Raw genomic sequence first — 24,640 nt, 5'->3', positions numbered from 1 at the left:
TCCATCAAATGCTGCAGGAAGAACCTTAAATTGGCTTCAGTCACAAGCAATAAATCGGCACAATGTGGGCCATTCTCTGGGGTTTGCGTGTGCGCGTGTTTGACGATGGATTCAAAATTCAGAGGAAATTAAGTTAGTTGTTGATTCTGAAGGCCAGACTAAAATTTATGCAGCATAGTTTACAGCATTCTGCCATAGTAAATTATGGTGCATATTGGATGATACATTTTTTTTTTTTTTTTTTTTTCTTTACAATATTTTGTTGATGATATAAAGTGAAACAATATCATAAATATTGAACTGATAGTGACAGATTCTGGGAATCACTTCTTTATTTTTATATATATATATATATATTTAAATGTTGGTTTGCTGTGAAAAAATAGGCTAGGAACTATATCAGACTGTGTAAAAGAAGCGGTTTGTTATGCTCAAAATATTTTTATAATGCAACATAAACTGACCAGGATAAATGTATTCTTTGTTCTGAGCTGTTTTTGTATGGCTGGTTATAGCATCACCTCTGTGTGAGACTTGTTTTCATAGGGCTAGATGTCTGGTGGTTGCTGACCAAAGACCTCACTGGAGCCAGAGTCAGTTTTAACCTGAGAAAATAGCAACAGCAGTTAATGCATTTGTAGTTATAACACACATTTATTCTTTTCTGTTTATTTATATTGGTCCGCCCTGCTCTGCTTCGTTTAATGTCACTACAATGTTTTTGTCTCTGTATTTGTCTTATGTATTAAGTGTGTGTTTGTGCTTCACTGGTATCCCATTTGTAACAGTGTACAAAGGGCCAAGAATAGAATTAGAGAGACCGCAGAATGAATCTGTCTCTTCCTGCTCTGTTTGACTTACCACATCATTAATATCCTATTCCCAAATACATTTAAGGATGATAGACTGTGTGTGTTCATTTACAGTCTTTTTGAGAGGAAGTGTGTATGTGGGAGTGATATACACGCAGAGTCGGACGAGTGATTGCTTGTGTCTAAACCATCAGCATGCAGGGCAAATTCCTCTGTCTGTGGGATGAGAGGACATCTCGACCTTTGGCACCAGAAACTGCACACTTGTGTTAACTGAAGCACACACACACACACACACACACACACACACACACACACACACACACACACACACACACACACACACACAGATACACAGATATTCTCTAGTCCTTTACCCTGTCAGAAAAAAAGTGAAAAATTTGTACCGTTAGGGGTACAACAACTTATCACTGGGGCAGTACCCTTAAGGGACAACTTTGTACCTTATGTAACCCTAAAAAGTGCATATTAGTACCTTAGAGTAGTAATGTGTACCCTTGAGGTACTACTACATCCCTTTGACTGCACTGCCCCAGTGAAAAGTTGTTATATCCATAAAGGTACAATTTTTGCACATCTTAGTATCTGAGTGTACATCATTACTTTTACTACCTCTATAAAATCACACAGAAAGTAGCACATGCACACAGGTTAATATATACATTCAATATGTGAATGTTTACTTAACCTCCACTCAGCTCTTTCATACATATCAAATAATGACACACACACACACACACACACACACACACACACACAAACTGATTTCCTCCCTTGTGTGGAGGCTTTAGTTGCAGCATTGGCCTGGGTCTACAGGAAGTGCCCTGAGAGGATGAGAGCTTTCTAAAATTACACCTGTTTGTTTCCGTTTCTGGCACCAAGAGCAGACTGAGTAATCTGCCTCCTCACTCCACTGTTAGTGTGTGCGGGCATGCTTTTAGTTGACACTTATCCTCAGTAAGTGTTCTCGCATTTCAAATGTTCTAAATATGTATGGATACCTATATAGCAGGGGTCGGGGACCTTTTTTCACCAAAGAGCCTTTTTTTCCATTTTTCATTAAGGCATTTTTTTTAAAAGAGCCAATGCAAAAACTTGTACTTTACTTTTATTATTAATTTTCTAAAAACATGTTTTTTTTTTTCAATAGTATTTCAATAACAATAACTTAATTTAGATTCATAAAGAACTAGCCTATAAAAATGCAACAAACAATAGATAATGTTTCATTATGGAATTAATTGTGCTTTTCCAGTTTCCACCTGAGCTGCATAAAACCTCTTCATTGTGTTCTCTCTCTCTCTCTCTCTCTCTCTCTCTCTCTCTCTCTCTCTCTCTCTCTGTGTGTGCGTGTGTGTGTGTCAGTCCAGTTACTTTGAAATTTTCGATGCTCCTCTGCATTCTTTCTTTTCACCATCTCCACAGCTGCTTGTATCTAAGCACCAGAGGTTGCCATGGCTATGTTCACACAGCAATAGAATATGGTTATGAGTCCTGTATTTGACTCCTTAACCCTCTGTGGTCGACAGCGTGTTTTGGTGTTTTTTTTTTTTTTTTTTTTCTTCACATAGCAGCAAAATCAACTTAAAATACTCTGTAATTTATGGTCATACAGATGAAAGCAATACATCAATTCGAAACAAGGGTCTACTTTTATATGTGTCCACTTACAATTAAAATAAAACATTGTGCTTTTATAAAATAAAGAAAACAAACAGGGTGTGCTTTCTGCTGTCTTGGTCTCTGTTAACCTTTTTTTCTGGAGCACGTCACAAAAATGAAACAAAACTCAGCGAATACTTGCCACGCATACATGAACAATATATATAATATATAAACATTTAAGTGTCTACTTTTAAATGATCTAATTCAAAATGAAATGTTTTAGTAATCTGTATGAAAAGTTGTTCTTGTGTTAGCTCATTACGTTAATGTCAACACGCCTATGGACAGCGCGCACTATTCATACGGTTATGATCTGTGGCGATCCATGCAAAACAGAGACAACGCCCACATCAACTCAATAAAACGCATCATTCATTTTGAGGAGCGACTTGATCCAGCCGAGGATATAATATTTAACAGGCAAGTTATTTATTCTTACATATATTAGTAAACATGCTGTTTTTTTTTTTTTATTTTTTTTTTTTTATACATAAACATATGTTATTTACGGGAGTGGCAACCGCATTCTATTACCAAAAACACACTTCTTTGGTGACATTGATTTCACAGTCTAAAAACAAAGTGACACATCTTTCTCGAGCAAGACCTGTGCAGCGCTGTCGATGACTTCCGTAAGCACGTTGATGAGCGTGCTCTGGTTGATATGTGTGCGCGCTCTTTCTAGAGAAGTGCTCATACAATGAATTCCGACCTTTATTACTTAATACAGGGCCAAACTCGAAAAAAACTTTCCAGAACTTGTACAAACGAGGGTATTTGGCAAAGAAATACTCCGTCATACGTCCAACTTGTTTTTTGAAACTTTGACCATGTTTAGCAAGAGAATCCAACTCTTTAACAGTGTAAATAAGAATGCATGAAATAGCATTAGACCCCCCCCCCCCCCCCCCCCAGAAAATTTCATTGGTTCAGTTTAAAAACAATAGAAGTCATTGGAAAGTCCCAAACCATGATAGAAAGATTCGTTTGGATTTGTTACTCATTGAGGCATTTGTCAGTGTGTAATGTATCTTTGCTATGTGTACGGTTATGATGCGATAGTCTGGGGTTCAAGGCTCTGTCTGGATCCTCTACATTCAGTTCAGTTTTTCTATTTTCAGCCTGTCCGTCAAATCCAGGCTCTCACTCTCAAGGCTACAGACATTGTGTTCCATCCTTTTCTATTTCTGTTTTCTCTTTTTTGGAGTGTTATCTCTCCCTCTAATCTGATCTGTCTGTCTGTTTTTTTTAATGGGTTAAGGTTAGGGTCATATCTTACTCCATCTTCCGTTCCTACCCATCCTCCTTGTCTCTTGAGTGTGTAGCCTCTGGCTTCCCTCAGCCCACACCCTGGTTCAGCTCTCCTCGGCCGACCCACAGGCTCCTCATACAAAGTGCCTCGAGAGCTGATAAGCAGTTAGAAAGATTAGCTCTGTCTAGAATCGCCGTCTCTCTTGTTGTGATTTCTACTGCTGTCATTCATTTTGGGATGTTCCATGTTAGCGGTTATCATTACTGCAATGGAATAGAGACTAGCCAGGGAGTCCTCAAGTTTCTGGTAAACATTTAATGCAGTTCCAGCTGTGTACAATTAAAAGATGGTTTGCTCCTAAGTGTTGATAATGGCTTTTATTTGTCACCTCTAGATCTTGAATTTGTTGTTGTTGTCCCTCAGGTGTTCAGTGGCAAGAGACCAGAAGGAGACTTCAATCCCCAACCAGCCAGTACTTTCCGAAAACCCTCCCCCACACCTCCACTGGTGGACGGCCAGCAGCAGACCCTCACCTGTCTCATCAGCGAGAAAGACCTTGCCCTCTTTGAGAAACTGGGCGACGGCTCCTTCGGCGTGGTCAAGCGTGGAGAGTGGTTCACGCCAAATGGAAAAGTGGTGAGTGGAAGAAGGGAGAAGGGATGAAAGCATTTAGAAAAACAGAGGGGGCTTTATTGTAAACACCAGCTTTGCAGATCCAGAATTCAGGCACCAACTCAGTCATGCACATTGTGTCTTTAATGGACAGCTCTGTCACTTAGTTATGTGCATCTTGTCAGTATTTAAACTACCCTGTCAAACATCTTGTCACAGTTAAAATCCTCCATATTCAATTTAATGTAATTTCCTACCGTTTCGGAGAGAAATGTAGTAGCATGTTGATCTGCAAGTTGTGGGTCTTTCATGTGGAGAACTCTCCTCATGTGTTTTCAATTTGCATAATATACATTTAAAAGTTAACGACCATTACAACAGTTCACAATGCTGTTGCAGATGAATTATAATGTGGATAACAAATAAATATCTTTTTGTCTGGTTAGATACTGAGAATTAATCACTCAAGCCCATGTATCTAAACCTCTCTACTTAACCGTCAAACTTGCATATCCATCATGTTTATAGTTTAACATTTTTGTTCGTCTTTGTAGTTATAATCGAATCCTTGTCCAACGCGCAATATGTTTTGGTCAATATTAGCCATTAGAGTGTTCACTTATCTGCACTTCGGATTCTAACCAGAAAAAGTAGACCATCTGGGTGTCTTTGGAATACTCATTTTGACATTTGGGACACACTAATTATAATTTCGAATACTATTTACGATGTATAGAATGCAGCATAAGTCACATTTTCGTCATGCTGCATAATGGTTAAACTGATAACTAATCAGTATCAATAAATAACTCAAAATTATAATTGCAAACGATTGTTGTCATTTGAGAAATTTATTTTTACATTTCATCAGAATTATGGCACTTTCACCTATAAGTACAGATCGAGAATGTCATAGACTCATAGATCAAAGATTAAGTAAAATACTGGGTAGAAAATGTATTTTGTTTAACAGAAAAGCTTGGGGGATTTAAACTCTTGACATCTGGAAACCGCAAACATGAATGCTCGTAGTGGAGGCAGTATTTTGTCTCCTCTTTTTTTTTTTTTTTTTTTTTCGACAAAAATAAAGAGATTTTTGTAAACTTCTTGTTTGTAATTACATTTTAGTCTCCTTTTTTTTTCATCAACGATATTGCATGTTGATATAGTCACGGTTATTGATTAATGACCTTGGTGTCGTCTCGTCATCGTCTTGTCTTGGTCATGGGAAAAAAAGCTCGCTGACTAACATTTTTCGGCAGTTTTCATTAATGAAATTTACAACTAGGTTGTGATGTTGATACTTGAGTGAAATGTTTATCTATTTTGTTAAAATCTCCATCACAAGTGACACTATCACAAACTAATGACTATAGCACATTTTTGGCAGGAACGTTGTTTGTCGCACTCAGAAACTGAGATCAACAAACGATTAGCTTTCAGACACTTGTGGTCCCACCTTTCCCTTCAAGTGTTCCAAGACTCCATGTGAACATCCTGTTTCAGGGCTGATCTCTATGTGTCATTGTAGCAGCTGTGTTCTCTAGAGGAGGCTTGTGGGAGAGATGGGCCTCTAATGACCTGATGAGGGGTCAGATGTCGTGTGAACTGAGCCGGAGGCTGTAGTGATAGTGTGTGTTGCACACCAAAGGGTTCTTTCCACATGGGACTTGAGTGGGAACATCTTTCCTGTGGCCATCTGTGCTGATCAAACACTGCTCCTTTACACTATACAGAGAAATGACATGGCAGAGCTGAGATTTATATCAACTGCTCTTTTTATACATGGGACATTGAAACACTCTCATCCATTATAAATTATAAAAGGTTATAACCTTTTAGGCAAGTATCACTAATACTGTTTTTCAAAATTGGAGATGAGGATTTGAACAAACCCCTCACCCTCTGCGCAATACTTGTCCACATCGTTTGTGCTCTAGACATGCATGATACCTCAAAACTTGTGATTTGAGGAGAGTGCTATTACTTTTCGGACTTGATTGGACTTACAGACTGAATGGATCAGTGTACTGTAGTAGGTACGTATATGCAGTCAGGTCAAGGAGATTGATTTTGTTTTTGTTTTTTTGTGTTTTTGTTTTTTTGTTTTTTGGCATCTCCATGTGGTCCTGGGCTCAGTTCTTCATAACTTGCTTGATTTCTGTAATTTTGTTTTTATTTTGTTTTTTTTTTCCACGAGTGCTTTGGTGTGCATACATTTATGAATTATATGGACTCGTTATATACAGTTTTGTTAGAATCACCTGATTTACTTTGTTGTATATAGCAAAATGATGATAAATAAACATGTTAAACAAGATAAATGGTGTAGGCTTAAAACAACAAAAGGCACAAAAAGGGGTGCGATTAATCACGATTAAAAAAAAAAAAACTATTGACAGCCCTAATTTAAATTAATCGATTGTTATTAATATAGTAAAATAATTGTAATATAAATGAATATGCTAAATAAAAAAAAAATGTTTTAATTGAAGAACATGCAGTTCTTGAAAATTCTGAAATCACAAAATCATGGTTAATTTATCAATATTCCCAGTAATATCCCTATTCCCAATGAAAAAAGCTTAAATGAACAGCTGTTCAGGTTTTGGTTGGTTGAATAAAACCTTTAGCCTATAGAGAAACTGCAAAAACTAAAATGAGAGAGATGTTTATTTTCAGTGATTAGATTAGACAATTCCTTCTGATACGTAAAGATCTATTTAACATGAACTCGTGAAGCAATGCAGATGGGTTTAGTCATAATTTAGGCAGTCTCAATAATGCCAGATGTTACACGATTTCTTTCCAAAAGATGGAACTTCCACCAGAGTTTAAGCAGGTGCACAGGGAGTAATGTTGCTCTGTGATTGTTTTGAACTTCACTGATTACCAGCAACATTGTAGACGCAGGTCTCAGAAGCGGTCATTAGCGTTTTTGTAGGATTATTATGTGTACAGGCTAGCAACAATCCAGCTGCTGTGAGCTCTCCCTAGCAAAGACAGATGTGTTGGCCCTGATGAATTTGTGTTGATTTTCATTCTGAGTTTCAACATGTCCCCCTCAGCTCAATGTAGCAGTGAAGTGTCTGAAGACAGACGTGCTCAACCAGCCAGATGCTCTGGACGACTTCATCTGTGAGGTCAATGCCATGCACTCTCTCGACCACCAGAACCTCATCCGTCTCTACGGAGTCGTCCTCACACACCCCATGAAGATGGTGAGTGAGTGTGCATGTTCAAATTGGTGGCAAAGACAGGGTGCTAAAGTATCAAGGTCTTGAGAAGGGAGGGGTGGGCTAAAATAAGGCCTGACATTTGCATGCTCTCTCAGACTCATTATTTGCTGACACTGACTTCTGGATTTATTCCTGATTGGCAGTGTTCATTGTCTCCGGTGGCAGTATGCTTCTTGTCAGATCACTTTTTCAGTCGTTATAAGCTATGAAATTAAACTTAATATTGCCCCCTCTTCCCCCCTGCCTCTCTTCCCTGAATGACCCACTTAATCACCTTTCTTTCTCTAAGGTGACTGAGCTTGCACCTCTTGGCTCCATGCTGGATCGTTTGCGAAAGACCATGGGCCATTTCCTCATTTCCACCTTGTGTCAGTACACCATCCAGATATCCAATGGCATGGCTTACCTAGAGTCCAAACGCTTCATCCACAGAGACCTGGCCGCCAGAAACATCCTGCTGGCTTCCAGTGAGCAGATCAAAATCGGAGACTTTGGTCTGATGAGGGCACTGCCTAAGAACGATGACCATTACGTCATGCAAGAGCATCGCAAAGTCCCTTTCGCCTGGTGAGAGAGAGGGTTGGAAAGCTGGATATATTTACAAAGAAAGAGTTTGTGTTTGCATGTGGTTTGATTCGATCAAGAGGGGATATGGAGAGCTTTAAATTATTTGGTTGATTTTGTTTATATGCAGTGACAGGCCAGAGCTCAGGATTCAGATTGAATTTAAATGAGATCATTGTTTGTGGCCCTTGTTTTGATTAAATGAGCTGTGCATGATTCTCATTTCATTTATCCCCTTGGAGGGTTGTTCATTTACGGGCATTTTATTCTACTGACCTAATGTCTATACATGGTGTTTTTTTTCACATAGGTGTGCCCCAGAGAGCCTGAAGACACGCACATTTTCTCATGCCACAGACACATGGATGTTTGGTGTGACACTGTGGGAAATGTTTACCTACGGTCAGGAGCCCTGGCTGGGCCTAAATGGTAGTCAGGTACCCCCACCTCGTAAAAACTTTACTTTGAATTATTCATAAACATGTACCTAATAAATGACCAGCTTTCGTACAGATATGTATCAATAACCCCAAATAGGGCTGCTCGATTATGGCAAAAAAAATCAGAATTACGATTATTTTGGTCAGTATTGTAATCATGATTATTTAACATGATTATGAGTGGGCCACATGACCAAAACCTTATATGAGTAATTTATTTAACTATAGCGGAATAAATATCAAGTATATATTTGCTAGAAATAAGGTTGCTATGACATTTAAATTTTAGATACCAGAGAAATTTCACAATTCTTGATACCGGTTTTGATACCACAGCAGAATACTTGGCTAATTAATGCAAGTAAAAAAAAAGTCCTCAAAAAATAATCGGAAAACAAGTAAACAACAAAAACAAAAAAGCAAAGTGCAAATAATAGGACAGATACAATAGAAAGAAGATATAAATGAAACAAATTCAGCTACCATTCATTCATTCAGTCAAAAGTAGTGAGTGATTTTTTTTTTTTTTCATGTTCTTTTGGTCTTTGATCAACATTAAAGGCCAAAGTATACTTTGTTTTTTACTTGTACACTAGCGTATGCATACAATGAAACACGTAGCCTTTGAAAGTATACTCTATTTGATAGTGTGTGCGAAAGCTTCATCTTTGTTCAGTGTCTGCGCTATTTTTCTCATGAAAGTTATGACCAATAAAAAAGACTTTGAATTCTTTTAATCTAAAGTTGCGTCTATTTCATAATCCCTCACACAAGCACTTGTCAGTGCGGGTATCTGTTCTCTGTCTAGCGTTGGGCGTCTGCAGTCCTCCGGTATTTTGTTGTTTTTGTTCCGTCTTTAGTTTCATTTTCTAATGTGAAACATGGCCTGGGACAGTGTTGCCACCTTGTGGCAACTGATTAATGCAAAACAAATTCAATGTGAATGTTCGGCCTTGCGTGTACATAGTTTGCGTTGTTACAAAAATCGGACGACCCATGTACTATTCTGGTGGCAAAATTTGTGTCACGCACACTGTACCCCCTCACATATGTGCAAAAACCGAAGTATACTTTGAGCTTAAGAACACAGACGGCAGCAGGTTTATTAGGCTGCTGTCACATTAAGACCAAATGCACGGATTTAATATACTATCGCACGTTTTATTTTCTCCCAACAGTTTTTTTTACTGATTTGAATGTTAAGTTTTTGCTTTTAAGAAGGAGTGAAAGCACACCGCTGGAAAGAGACAGAATGGGGCAGAATTCTTTATCTATTTTATCTATTTTTATCTATTATCTATTTTTATTTATTAGTTTTATCCCGATTATCGCATTTTCATAATCGTTGGATGCCAAAATCAAAATGATACTCAATTTCGATTAATCGCACAGCCCTAACTCCCAAAATCAGATATTTAGAGCCGAATATTGGATTTGCTTCTTAATAGTGATCCTGCCATTATTGCATTAATTTATTGGGTCAATCACAAAAAATTTAAAATGTGTGTTTTTGACAGATCCTCCACAAAATAGATAAGGAGGGTGAAAGGCTACCTAAACCAGAGGACTGTCCTCAGGACATCTATAATGTCATGATGCAGTGTTGGGCTCAAAAACCAGATGACAGGCCCACCTTTGTGGCTCTAAGGGAATTTCTAGTGGAAACCATGCCTACAGATATGAGGGCCCTGCAGGACTTTGATGAACCTGACAAGCTTCAAATCCAGATGAATGATGTCATTACCATCATAGAGGGCAGGTGAGCTCTTATACCATAGAATGTATAAAAAACGGGGTGAATTTAAGGGGGTGAAATATCTAGATTTTTAGTTGTTTTAGCTTATTTTAATGCTTGTTTCGTCATATTTTAAGTCATTTTAAAGTACGAGGCCCTATTGGAAGTTTGCTGAGAACCACTGGTCTACAACAAAGGATGGGAATTGTAATACATTTAAAGATTCTGGCTAAATAACTTCTCAGACTGATTCATAAGTGTGTTGATTTACTAATAAAAATTTGCTAATATAATTCAGTCTTTCAGGAATCAGACTGTACTGATCACATCAACAGCTGGTTCTAATATTAAAAAATAAACTTGAAATAAATAATAGCTGGTTCTCAGTTCCTAACCCTGTCTGCACCTCTTTAATGAAGCAGCCAAATATGAGAGCTGTTCCAGTTCTTTTCTTAAAAATGGTCTCTGTGTATCATGCAGGGCAGAGCACTACTGGTGGAGAGGTCAGAACAAGCGTACCCTGAAGGTTGGTCAGTTTCCCAGGAACACCGTCACGTCAGTTGCAGGTCTCTCTGCCCATGACATAAGCCGTCCACTGAAGAACAGCTTCATTCACACAGGCCATGGAGACACTAATCCTCACCGCTGCTGGGGCTTTCCTGACAGGATCGATGAGTGAGTCTCTCAAATATAACCTCACATTGCACTTTATTTTCTCACTGTTGTGTTCTCTGAAATAAGAGTTTTAATTGATTCTCAATTGTTTTTTTTGTTTTTTTTTGTTTTTTTTCCCCAATGGCTTAAAACATGCTTTTTTTCAATGTCAATATTTAAAGAGTAGTAGGGCTGGGACAATAAATTGATTCATCTTGATTTGTGGATCTATTCTGAGATTTTCCGAATGCATCGCGATTCTCTCTTGAATCGAATCTGAGCTTAGTTTTTAACAGCAGATGGCGCTCTAGGCTACTTTTTAACCACACGCTCAAATGCTCCCGATGAAAAGAGCGCCCATGCGTGCGTTCGGCTATGTACTTGCACCTCAGAATGCTTTTATAATGCAAGATTAATGTAAACAGCCCACTGCGAACACCCTTGTAATTCGCTTCAACCTTTTTGAATTTTATGAATGATTATTTTATAGAAGGCTCAAGTGATGTGTGTAAGGAATTGAAAGCAAGCAATTTCTAGGCTGTTTCTAAAGCACACAGCGCCATCTGCTGTTAAAAACCAAGCTCAAAATCGATTCGAGAGAGAATCGCGATGCATTCGGAAAATCTCAGAATTAATACAGAATCATTTCTCGATTCGCGATTCATATTGTCCCAGACCTAAAGAGTAGGCTCTATTCTTATCCAAGGATGTATGTAAATTTTGGAGAGCTCATGTATTGAGTGGCTACACAGATACGGTTATCGGCTTATCATTGGTTGATGAATTGTCCAGACCTATCTATTGGTCTATCTCTATTTTAAATGTTGGTCTATATCACAGTGACTGTTGATTTGTGTAACCAGTGTTCTCACAAAACATGTTCATGTTCTGCTAACCTCCCACAGAATCATGGTTCTCTTTTAATTACTGTAGTTGTTCACATTTGAATGAATGCTACATTAATAAAGATCAGTTAGGCTCCTTAAGATGAATGAGGAAATAATACTTATTAATTTTTAGTGAGCGTGAATGTAAACTTGCAAGTTGCCAAGATGAAACCTTGCAGGTCACACACTGGATAACAGATGCTTCTGTTGTGTAAGTAAAGTGCCACATTCACTCAGATGGAGCCACAGCCTAAGTCTTTGCACATGATGACAGCATATAAGCACAAGGTGGCAGTAGAACACAGTACACTGTCTCTACCATAAACTTGGTTGTATCAACTGATATCACAGCTGTAAATACCACCATAAAACATCCAGTGAAATATAAGGGTGGTTGTTAAAATCTGAAATGTCTTTTTACAACTTTGGTTATACAGGGTCATTAAATCTTCTTTGGGCAGTGTTCCAGAGCCTGCTTTTCTTGTGAACTTAGATTTAAGAAATGATCTCGTATATACACTAATGGGCTGCTAAATGGTTCTGTCATTCTGTTGCTTTTACAGTCTTTATCTCGGGAATCCCATGGATCCTCCAGATGTGCTAGGGCTGGATTTCAACTCTGCCAGACCAACTCAACTCCCTGGACGTGCTAAGAGTAAGCGAATGACTTTCAACTAGAAGAGTTTAAATATTAAAAAACAGGGTTCCCACAGTCATAGAAAACATGGAAATGTCAAGACATTTTAAAATTGTTTCCAGGCCTAAATTGAACATTAGTAACATCTTAAATCATAAAAAATAATAACCTCTAAATAATGAAGTGATGCATTAACTTGATCAAAAGATTTTTGCATAAAAAAATTACTATTTCAAATAAATGCTGTTCTTTTGAACTTTCTATTCATCAGAGGTGAAAGTAAAATAAGTGAAAGTGACATGTGAAGCTCAAGTATGGTGACCCATACTCAGAATTTGCCCTCTGAATTTAACCCATCCAAGTTAGTGCACACATTAGGAGTAGTGAGTAGTGGACACACACACCCAGAGCAGTGAGCAGTCATTTTTGCTGTGGTGCCCGGGGATTGATTGGAGGTTAGGTGCCTTGCTCAAGGGCACCTCAGTCATTTCTCAGTCAAAATTCAGCTTTGCCATCACAAGAATAAATTACATTATTATTATATTTAAATTATGCTCTGCACACAAACAAATCCTTGGATAGATAGCGTTCGGATTAAAAACTAATTTGTTAGCCATAGTAATGTACAATTTGTGAGCGAATTGTTATTTTGAATCTGGTCTCTTCAACTGTCCTGTTCACAAATCAGTCTGAGAGCATTTCCACACTTGGTTTATTTGGAGAATTTGAGTGGTGTGTGGACTTGGTCTGTGTTCAAGTTTATCTATGTGTTCATATGAACATGGCAATTGTCCTCGCATCCACACCAAAAGTCTGAATGAGACCACCTCAATTTTGAGCGAACTCTTGAACGGTTTGCTCTTGTTGAGAAACCAGTCCAAGCCAGAAAGAATGACTGATGGCCCTATGTATGGAGGACCAAATTACTCAAAATGAAATAAAAAAATGAATTCAGTAAAACAACAATTATATGTACCAGTTTATTCTGAATTAATTCAATAATTATTAATTAAATAATTAAATAAATCAATAAATAAATGTAATTATTTATTTTGTAAAATTCCATGAAAACACATTTATTTCACAATATCCTCTTTCACACACTATTATTGTTTAAATATCTTTTTTTTTCATAATTCAATGTGCTTTTTCAAAAAGCCGTTTTTCAAAATAATATGCTGAATTTACGAATTACCCCTATTTGACGAATCATGTACAGTCAAACCAACAATTATTCAGACATTTTTTTTATATTTTTGATATATTTTTACTAGTGGGTGCAGGACGCTATAGTTCATTTATGTAAGTGAGGATAGCAAAATAAAGTAAACTGTTACATTTTATACCCAAAAATTCTTCATATAGTGGACGACCAGTAAAATTGATAAAAATTCAGAACCAAAAATTATTCAGACACTTTGACCTGAGCGTGTTTTGCTTAAGTTTTATCTGACATAATTAAGATTATTTTTTTCTGACACAGTTCAACTCTGAGATCTTGTCATATTTTATTACCATTTTTTAAACTATAGTGAATAAACTGTATTAATAAATGAAATGTTCAAGGTGTCTGAATAAATTTTGGTTGGACTGTATGTCCAAAGCACGATTTTCCCAAAGATTCTTTTCATAATAATAGGACATTTCACAAATGCCAATCAACAGAAAGTGGGCGGTGCTTGGCGCTAATTGGTTGAAAGTTGAAGAGTGGACAGACACGACAAATCAATCTTCCTGTGGTTGGTGACATTAGTCACGGAACACTCCACCCTCGTATAGTTTTTTTTTCTCCTCATTAAAATCAAAGATGTTCATCAATGATTGTATATCAAGAGCAGGGACATGTTGTGTGCATTTTGTTCACCGGAAAGAATAGACCCTCTGCAACAGCATTAGATTGATGATAGATTGACGTGCGCTCGTCTGTGTAAAGACTGTGCACCAGCCAAAATAGAACGTTCCATCACTATTAACAGCGGCATTGAGCACTCTGCATGATTTCCAAAACAACACATTCCTCAGATCACCCCCGCTTTTTTTTTTTTTTTACACAAATTAATGTCAACTGGATATGTTTCATTTGCATTAGGTATATCCGTACCTAATGCAGCGAGATTTTTCACAAAAAAAAAAAGAAAAAAGTGGTAGGGACGATATCGACCCTGGCAAAACATGTCCCACCCGCAAATTACGCCTGTCACATAACTACTCCTCTACAAGAACTCAGTGTTCCATATGTAGTCATCAATTTCTAGATCCTCTGACGCCACTAGCAGATCCTTTATGTCGTCTAATCCAGATAACAGAGCATCACCAAACAAAACATTTCCTTCTACTTCATCTGCAAATGAAAGCAATACGTTTTTAGCTTGATCAAGTATGATCAAGTCCTACAGCCATATTCGTTTCCAGTCTTTCAGTTCACCTTGCCAGACCTAAGTAATTCATCCAAAAGTATTAGCCAATTAGCGCCAAGCACCGCCCACTGTCTGTTGATTGGCATTTGTGAAATGTCTTCTATTATTATAAAAAGAATCTTTGGGAAAATCGTGCTTTGGAAATACATGATTCGTCAATTAGGCATCATTCGTAAATGCAGCATATTATTATGAAAAACAGCTTTTTGAAAAGAAAAACAAAACAAAAAAAACATTTAATTATGAAAAAAATAGATATTTAAACACAATAATAGTGTGTGAAAGAGGATATTGTGAAATATATTAACCAATAAATGTTGTTTACAAAATAAATAAAAATGTTTATTTATTGAATTAATAAATTATTGAATTAATTAATTAAATTAATTGTTTAATTATTATTTATTTCAGAATAAGCTGGTACATTTAATTGTTGTTTTATTGAATTCATTATTTAATTTAGTTATTTCATTTTGAGTAATTTGGTCCTCCATACCTATGACCTACAAAATCTGTGGGTCAGTACATCACTCTAGTTCATAATCAAAATAAATGCCTTTAAATGACTCTACTGTAAAACAGGTGCAATATTATTTTTCCAGAAGCAGCCCTGATTAACACTCAAACTGATGAATAGAAATAATAGTCATAAACGGAAAGCAATAAGCCAGCTGAGCTGTTGTCCATCCATCATGAAATTTGTAAATGCTGTTATGAGATAAACCCCAGAACATAAATAGTAGGGATGCACCGATACCATTTTTTTAAGGACCGAGTACAAGTACCGATATTTTTTTTTCTGGTACTCACCGATACTGATGCCTATATATTTATTCATTTCTCTCTTTTTTACTTTTTCTTTTTTTTTTTTTGGTGATGTTGCAGTTTTCCAAGCACAACACAGTGAGACTAATGAATGTAGGACAGCTTCTTTATTATTACTCTAATGAAAAATAACAATTTTTATGTGCTTGTCACAAACTTAAAGAACAAAAATTTCACAGTGTCCAATAACCTTCAAAGGGCATAATTACCAATATATATATATTTGTTGTTATATAAAAAGAAATTTACAAACAAATTACAAACAATTAAAAAAATACTATAGAGATACTAATTAAATAAACTTTTTTTTCAGATACAGTAGGTTTATTTACCATGTATACGTTTATTTAACATCTTTTGTTGTTTTATTAACATTAATGACAAATATTTAATTAGGCTATGGTCCCTTTAAGGTCACCCAAATGTTTACGTCCACTTAAGCCATAACCGACTGTGTTTACGTGAGATACTCCACACGATGGACATTTTGACAACTATGTGTGCATTTGACCATTCAGGCGCAAGGAGAACTGATCGTGCGCTGTCTAAGAGAACTGGGATCACGCGCAAGAAAGAGAGAGAGCGCACATGAGAGAGCGCACTTCTGGTCTGTGTCATTCAGCGCGATTCCACCTATCCCGCCAATGTGTGGGTTGTCATCAATAATTTTGAAGTATTTCCACACCCCTGAGGCTGACATTGTTTCTGCTGCTGCCGATGGTGTCTCTGTGCACGGGAAATTCTGTCAGTTACGTCACGTGAGGTATCGGTCTTTGGTATCGGGGGTATTTTTACGAGTACGAGTACAAGTACATGAGCTTGGTATCGGGGCCAATACCGATACTGGCATCGGTATTTGTGCATCCCTAATAAATGGCACATGAACAGTGAATGAATGATTGATTTATTGGTGTATCAGTTTGACTCTAATTATAAAAAAATCCTTATCCAGTAATCATAAATGACTAGAAATAAATATGTTGGTTAAAAAGTAATCCTTATAATCCAAACCCCTACTTAAAAATATTGACTCTAAAATAACAAACAAAATCGCAAAAAAGAAAAAAAAAAAATGTTCTTGCTTTTTTCAGTTAACAGCTTCTTTTAATGCAGATCCTCATGCTTTGGGCTCTCACTTCTGTTATGTTTTGTTATTTTTCTTTTTCCTACCTGCTGAATTTCTTTGCATATGCTTTCTGTCTTTTACTTGCTTGCTTGCTCTACAGAGGAGCCTCCCCCTCGGCCCCCTCAGCCATCTTTGCTGGTTAAGAGTAAGTGTGGACCCTCAGTTCAGTTTAAGCACTGCTCATGCCCCCTCTGTTCACTGCTAGCACCCCTCCTCAAAGGTACAGAACATCTGTATTGTATGCCTTTTTTTCCTTCCCACTGCTTCTATCCCATATGCTCCAGCTCTTTATTTCTTATGTTTGTTGTGTATTTGCTGTGGTCTCATGTGCTGATAAAGATTGGTAAATGTCTGATCCCATAATACCCATTTTTCACCAAAATAATGCTGGTTACGGAGCTGGTGCTTAACAGGGGATCTGCAAATTTCTCTCGAAATGATTGAAATTGAATCGAGAATTATGAAATTTTACTATTATGAAAAGTAAAATTAGTAATATTATGAAAAAAATCAAATAAAATGGAAAAATAATGAAGCTGTTTTATTTATTACTTTTTTGTGGTGAATTTTATTTTGAAATTTTCAGTTAAATTTTTGACACTGAATTTGAACCACTGTCCTGACCATGCTGGTAGAAAAAATCTTTAGCATTGAGCCCTGCCCCTGTTTTATAAGTCCTCCTAACTGATTTAAGAGCACATTTGGTCTCATTTTGGAACTGATTTTTCAAGCACATAACTGCCATTTTTGTATGTAGAAGCCAAAGAAGTATGTGTGTTAGCATTCACATTCAACAAGACCATGTTAAACTGCAAAATCTAGACCATTGGTAGAATTGTTTAGTGCTGGCTCCCGCTCAAATATTGGTTAAAAAGGGGTATGAGACATGTTGGTGTTGATTAGTTTCTCGGAAGGAATGTGAGATATACTGTACCTTCATGACTGTTCTCATGTATGCTCAGCATTTCTCTCTATAACTCTGTTTTACATTTCCTCTGTGATTAAATTACATGTCAAGCTCAACAGATCATATAGACATTTGTTTGTATGTGTTTTTGTCATGTGACCAGAACCCTGCTATGATGCTGTTGCTGAGGATGAGGACCAAACTTCATCAGGTCTTCGGCGACTCTCTTTGAAGAAGAAGGGCCTTAAGCTCAAACCAGCCGCCTGGGTCTCTGCTACCAAATTAGGTGATCGTTCCACATATGGTGTGCGGACTCCAGGAGGCAGCACTCCCACAGAAGTCTCTCTCATAGACTTTGGAGAAGAGTTTCCATCGGCCACACCTTCACCCTCTCCTGTGATGGAAATCCAGATCCCAACCCTTGCTAAACTGGCACTTGAAGCAGAGAACATTTTGGACAAAACTCCTCCTCAGAGCCCCTCACGCTCTCTACCCCGACCCCTTCACCCTACCCCAGTGGTGGACTGGGACGCCCGGCCCCTTCCTCCACCCCCAGCCTATGATGATGTAGCACAAGATGAGGATGACTTTGAAGTGAGCTCTATCAACAGTGTGGAACGAGGAGCTGATGAACCATGCTCTCCAAGTATACCCTGCACTCCTACAGGAGAGTGCAAACCTCATGTAGAAGATAATTTATTTTTGCCCAACAGGCAGAGTAAAGCCTGCACCTACTCACAGTCTGCTGAGATCTTCCAAGAGCTGCAGCAGGAGTGTATGAGGCACCTCAATGTACCTGTGAGCTCTACCAGCCCTGGTCTGGAGCCACACCGCCAGATTGTCCTAACATTTTCTGAAGACAAACCCCAGATACCACCACGCATCCCCATACCACCCCGTCCAGTCAAACGTGCAGGTGGCGATTATGCCCGCTGGTCTGGTGAGTTGTCCCCAGTCTCAGGAATTGAGGATAAGGAGCGTCCACCCCAGATTCCCCCACGAGACCCCCTCTCTCAGCCAGGCTCACGCACACCAAGTCCACATGTGGGCTCCCCTCAGACTCGCAGCAGCCTTTGCTCAGCCGCCTCCATCTACGGCCCATCCTACCTCTCCACCTCACCTGCTAAACTCATGCCAACCACTCAGAGCTTTGCCTCCGATCCCAAATATGCTGCTCCCAAAGTCATCCAGGCACAGGGCAAAGATAAGGAGCAAGCCAAAGGGCCCTGCATTCTGCCTATTGTACGTGACGGCAAGAAGGTCAGCAACACGCACTACTACCTCCTGCCTGAGAGGCCTCCGTATCTGGACCGATACGATAAGTTCTTCAAAGAGGCAGAGAGCGGTGAGGAGAAGAAGCAGATAAACACAGCGACAGTTAAGCCCATGGTTCATCAACAAGGGGAGCTCAAGTCCAATTTCTCCTCCAATAACAACAGCAGTCTGACGGGCTCTGGATTTAGAGGTGGGCTGAAGAACTCTCTCGGCCTGTGCCGAGTAAGCTCTGATGGCTCATTTAACAGGGCTGACAGCACCAACAACCATGACAGAGTCAGACTGGTGAGAGATTTGGAGATTTATATTAAACAGTTAATTTGTATTACTGGTGGTTCTCTTTCAGAACTTTCAGAAAAGGTTATGTGCTTCTAACATAAGCAATCATGTTCTTTTTGTCAGAATAGTGATTTATGAGTGACTTGGGCTGTCTGTGACCAGAGTAATTAGCATCTTATTATAGTGCCACATGCAGACGGCCCATAATTCTGTTCCAAACCCTAGTGAGTTTTCTACATTGATAACTTCATTAAGGCAAAAACTCTTCATCATGAAGGCTTACTTAGTTGTTACTTAGTACTTAGTAATCGGAGGCATCATTTTGGGTGAAGACAATCCTAGAATGTGGCAGAGAGCTCCTTGTGAAAATGTATCCAAAACAGCAGAACAAAATGGCAATTATATTTAGGAAGAGGCTGTATGCATTCAGTGTGGATACGTGCAGATTCTCGCATAAAAAGCGAAATACACTGTCTCTACTCTCCATATCACTCTACCGGTGGTCAAACTGGTTTCTTGTTATTGTTACCAGACAATGGTGAGCAGAGTTCGTGTAAATATCCTTTGCCAACGAGGCAAGCTTTTTGCACTTAGTGTAAATAGACCCCACTTTATATTTAATTCAATACCCAGTATTGATGTAAGCAAGTTTAATTAAATTAAAATAGTTTTTGTTATGCTATGCATTGTTTTGCATGTTACATCATTAGTTTAGCCATGCTAAATGTTAAATGTTATTGCAGTAAGTTATTCTTGAGTTGAGTCCCCTGTGCTTGTGAGTAGCAGTTTGTTTTAATAGTGTTCCACATCTGTCACTGATTGAGTCACTTGATGATGTTTTATTAACAAAGTTTGGGAGGAGCACGTTCAGTTAATCTACCAGTCAGTGTGCGAGGAGGCATATATATATATATATATATATATATATATATATATATATATATATATATATATAATGTATATATAGCTGACTTACCGTGATGTTTTTTTTCAACATCTCTCCTCCACCCTAACTCCTCGATTATTCCTATCCCAGCCAGGGATTGGGTGCTTTGGGTTCGTGCCGATCTCCGAGTCCTCTCCTCAGACAGCATGCCAAATATGCATATTTTATACTATATCTGTATTATTATAAGTGTAAACTCACATTACTCACAGGCTAACATTAATCTCTGATTATTCCAAACCACTCATTTACTGACCATCTAAGGATTTATAATCATAGATTGGATTTGCCCTGTTTAGGTGCAGGAGGCTGTACATGGAGTAACAATTGAAGAATGTCAGGCGGCTTTACAGAATCACAGCTGGAATGTGCAGAAGGCTGTACACTACTTGAAGGTAACAGCCATCACAGCTGTCTTGATTCACTGGCTGGTTAGTTGTAATCTAAAATAATTGATTCTGTAAGTAATCAGACACAAAAAAAAACACTGGAAATCTCCATTCTCCTCTATCTTTGGCACGTTTCTTACACAGAGCTTGATGTTCATGTAGAACCTAATGACTTTAATGACTCTTTTCCATTTTTCCCTTTTTTGGTGCCCAGGTTGAGCAGCTCTTCTGTCTAGGGCTAAAGACGAGGGTAGAGTGTCATAAGATTCTAGAGATGTATGACTGGAATCTGGAGTTAGCCAGTACACAACTGTTGGACTCCTATGGCTCGGTCAAGCTGAGGTAATCTTTTTCTTTTGTTGTTCTGTGCTTCCCCCTACTGGTAATTTAACCTCTCATCTGTAGCATGAGTCTGTCATTTTCCAGAAAGCTCATGTCCATAGCACCCAATTCCAAACTCTTCCATTTCCATTGAGCAGATTACCAAAATGGATTTGCCACACACTAATTATATTTTCCAGCTGGGCCAGCCCTATTCTATTTAGTACACCTCATAACTGCTCATTCTGTGTTTCATCAAACAGTTTGTGATGCTTTCCAACATCATGTCACATGCTGCCTAAAGGATTAGTTCACTTTCAAATAAAAATTAGCCCAAGCTTTACTCACCCTCAAGCCATCCTAGGTGTATAAGTCTTTCTTCTTTCTGATGAACACAATCAGAGAAATATTAATAAATTTCCTGACGCATCCGAGCTTTATAATGGCAGTGAACAGGGTTCACGAGTATGAGCTAAAGAAAGTGCATCCATCCACATCCATCCATCAAAAACGTGTACTCCACATGGCTCTGGGGGGTTAATAAAGGCCTTCTGAAGCGAATCAATGCGTTTGTGTAAAAAAAAATCCATATTTAACAAGTTATGAAGTAAAATATAGCTTCCTCCAGACCGCCTTCCGTATTCAACGTACGAAGAAAGTGTAAAACTCTTGTGGTTCAAAAAGCTTACGCTACATCCTACGTCTTCCCTATTCAACTTACAGAAAAAGTGTAACTTTTTTTTTTTTTTTTTTTACACAAATGCATTGCTTCGCTTCAGAAGGCCTTTATTAACCCCAGGGAGCCATGTGGAGTACACGTTTATGATGGGTGGATGTGGATGGATGCACTTTCTTCAGCTCATACTCGTGAACCCTGTTCACTGCCATTATAAAGCTCAGATGCGTCAGCATATTTTTATAAATATTTCTCTGATTGTGTTCATCTGAAAGAAGAAAGTCATATACACATAGGATGGCTTGAGGGTGAGTAAAGCTTGGGCTAATTTTCATTTGAAAGTGAACTAATCCTTTAAAAACTTTCATGGAATTGATGTGCCGTTAGTTACAACATTTGAGTGTGTTGTACTCAGACTACAGTGAAATCAACCCCTTGAACAAGGATAAGAGACAGATTTGTTTGCTGAGCCTTCAGGCAGTTTTCCTGACACCTGCATAGAGATGTTGCATTAACTCTAAACTAATTTCAGTCAATAACTTTAAACGTTACAATTATGCTTCAGGGAATGCTCATCCTAGTTTTAATCCATTTTAGTGCCTATCCTCGAATTCCATCTGCTGTAGACATTTCTGCTGTAAGAAAACATCCAGGGAGGAGTCTCAAAAAAAAAAAAAAAAAAAAAAATCAGTGTTGATTGTGTTATTCCAAAGTCAGCATATTTTGTTTTTTGCTGCCTGTAAAAAGAAAAAAAAAGTTTGTATACCTTCACTACTTAGTTGTGCAGGACTGCATTTCAAGTTGTTTTCCTGGCATTTTTTGTGTAGCTTTTAATTATTTTTATTTTTCAATTTTCCTTTTTCCTATTTTTCGTCTCTCCCTTTTTTGATTATATCAAATTGAAGTACTGTATTGTTATCTTGTCTGTGCATTAGCTTTGCTACCCATTTTAAGTTTTTGTCAAAATTTCTATGCATAAAATATTTTTCTTTTTTGCAGACGATGATGCATTGGAAAAGCCTCATGCTCTAAAAGACTGTTGAGAGCACAGAGGGGACACTGAGGGCCAACCATCCTATCCTATCCTAGCACATTTTACCTCCAGATCTGACTTTGTGTGTGTGTGTTATACATGCATGCATAAGACAGTGACTGTGTTTCTCCAGAAGTCTCCCTCTAGGGTGCAATACTGAATTCGCAGGTTAAATTTTAAAGAACCCGCTTTTTATTTTCCAGTTGATTGCAACAGATGGAAAACAAGGTGCTGCTTGTCATTTTTCATAACAATTTTATACAAGAGGTGAATAGACAGACTTATGAAAGCCGTACGTATGTATATATTGTCAGATGTTTTTGTTATATGTGTGCATCTGATTTGAGTTGTTCTTTGTCAGATATTTGTCAGTTTTACATTTGCTTTAATTTAATCTGTTTTGTGTGGGTCACTTGCAACAGAGTAAGAGTTCTTGAATCCTGACCTGTTTCAGTTGTTGTATGTACAGTATGTTGAATTGATGTATTATATGTTGAAGCCCTTCATGTTGAACTATCATCCTCTGTCCCTCCCCATGCTGACAGACTTAAGACCCTCTCTGCCTTTTTTTAGTATTATTTTTTTGTACTTTCTCATGAATCACTATGAATCACTCATTTTAAGCCAATTGATTTTGCTGGTGTCAGTGAAGTCACAAAACTCTTTTTGTTGATTTGCACAATGCTTCCAATCCGAAAGTAAAAGACAAAAGGCTTGAAAATGCATCAGGAGACCTCCAAAGCACAATTAAGTGACTGAAGCTTTTCTTAGTCATATTTTACAAAGCACAGCTGTTAACATGTTGGTTTCAATGTGGTTGACACAGCACTACACTCAATTAGTTTCTCCTATAAAGTTGTACGGTGATGTTGTGGCATTTTTGGCATCATAACACTCAGGTGCAAAAGCTCTTATGTCCGCAGTAAGGTGTTTCAGACTGCTTGCTTGCATAAATAGATGTGCTTGAACAGTGACCAACAAATAGAAAAACAGCAAATGAGTCCACAACAATGTTAAAAGTTTAAGAGAGTCTTTTTTCCTGTACCACTGAATGGCATTCTAACTGTGTTGTGTGTTGACTGTAGCACCCTTACTTTGTGAATGCTGAGTGTCGTATGTGTGGGTACCGTGTAGATGCTGCTTCTGTGTTCATGATGTAACACTGTCCACCGTCTTCTCCTGTGTCCCGACAATCTAAGAACAGGACTTATAGTATTTGTTACCCTGGTAAATTCTGTGTTGTGCATGATGGAACACCATTCTGTACCCTGCTGCTGATCATCTGAAGATTCAGTCAAGAGTGGAAGCTAGTCTTACATTTATGCTGTTGTAGTTTTAGGAAGACTGAAGTGAGTTGTCTGATAACCCTGTGTTCCCATTCACATGTTCATTAGTTCCATTTTTCAGAATAGCTTTACAAATTAGAACCTTGGTATCCTAATTGTGTAAAAAGCATAATGATGCACATTTATAGTATATAATATAAATATATAAATGTATTTTTTATTAAAATGATTATTTTTTATCTTTTTCTATGGAAGTGTCTTCATATTTTCTTCCTTCCTCTTAAACACATTTAAAAGACTGTGATGCAAAATACTGTGTGAAGGGACAACAATACTTTAACCAGCCTTATTTTGGATTTTTTTCCCCTCATATTTTTCACAGACCACCCAGAACTAGAATATATGTCAGCATCTGTAGCAAATTAGCTCAAACGGGAAGTAATTACATTATAACGAATTATATTAAATTTTAAATATTTAAATAAGCTTATAAAGGGATTTTATATATATATATTTGTAAGCAATAAGGTACTCAAGGCTGTGCTGTATCGTGAATAAGTCACGGCTGAAGGGCGTTGTTAGGAAACCTGCAACCCCTTCAGCTGTGACTTGTTCATGATACAGCACTAGCCTTGAGTACCT

General features: G+C 37.9%; 1 protein-coding gene across 12 annotated transcripts in view; it reads left to right on the top strand.

The window, feature by feature from the left end:
* The window catches only part of tnk2b (tyrosine kinase, non-receptor, 2b), a 119,822-nt gene extending 95,577 nt beyond the window's left edge, over window positions 1–24,245 (top strand). For 7 of the 12 annotated variants that reach the window (XM_051863580.1, XM_051863609.1, XM_051863590.1 and 4 more), the window contains 12 exons: window positions 4,174–4,386; window positions 7,431–7,583; window positions 7,891–8,168; window positions 8,476–8,602; window positions 10,123–10,364; window positions 10,821–11,015; window positions 12,445–12,536; window positions 16,987–17,106; window positions 17,957–19,353; window positions 20,593–20,688; window positions 20,897–21,024; window positions 22,679–24,245. In XM_051863580.1, coding sequence (XP_051719540.1) covers window positions 4,174–4,386; window positions 7,431–7,583; window positions 7,891–8,168; window positions 8,476–8,602; window positions 10,123–10,364; window positions 10,821–11,015; window positions 12,445–12,536; window positions 16,987–17,106; window positions 17,957–19,353; window positions 20,593–20,688; window positions 20,897–21,024; window positions 22,679–22,685 — 3,048 coding nt within the window. In that variant the 3' untranslated portion in view covers window positions 22,686–24,245. The remainder of the gene's footprint in view (window positions 1–4,173; window positions 4,387–7,430; window positions 7,584–7,890; window positions 8,169–8,475; window positions 8,603–10,122; window positions 10,365–10,820; window positions 11,016–12,444; window positions 12,537–16,986; window positions 17,107–17,956; window positions 19,354–20,592; window positions 20,689–20,896; window positions 21,025–22,678) is intronic. The other 5 variants (XM_051863643.1, XM_051863571.1, XM_051863618.1 and 2 more) reach the window with 2 other exon arrangements.
* Window positions 24,246–24,640: the final 395 nt, after the last annotated feature.

The sequence above is a fragment of the Ctenopharyngodon idella genome, chromosome 2 (genome assembly GCF_019924925.1).
Source record: "Ctenopharyngodon idella isolate HZGC_01 chromosome 2, HZGC01, whole genome shotgun sequence".
Taxonomy (NCBI): Eukaryota; Metazoa; Chordata; class Actinopteri; order Cypriniformes; family Xenocyprididae; genus Ctenopharyngodon; species Ctenopharyngodon idella.
This window is presented reverse-complemented; position numbering and strand designations above follow the sequence as displayed.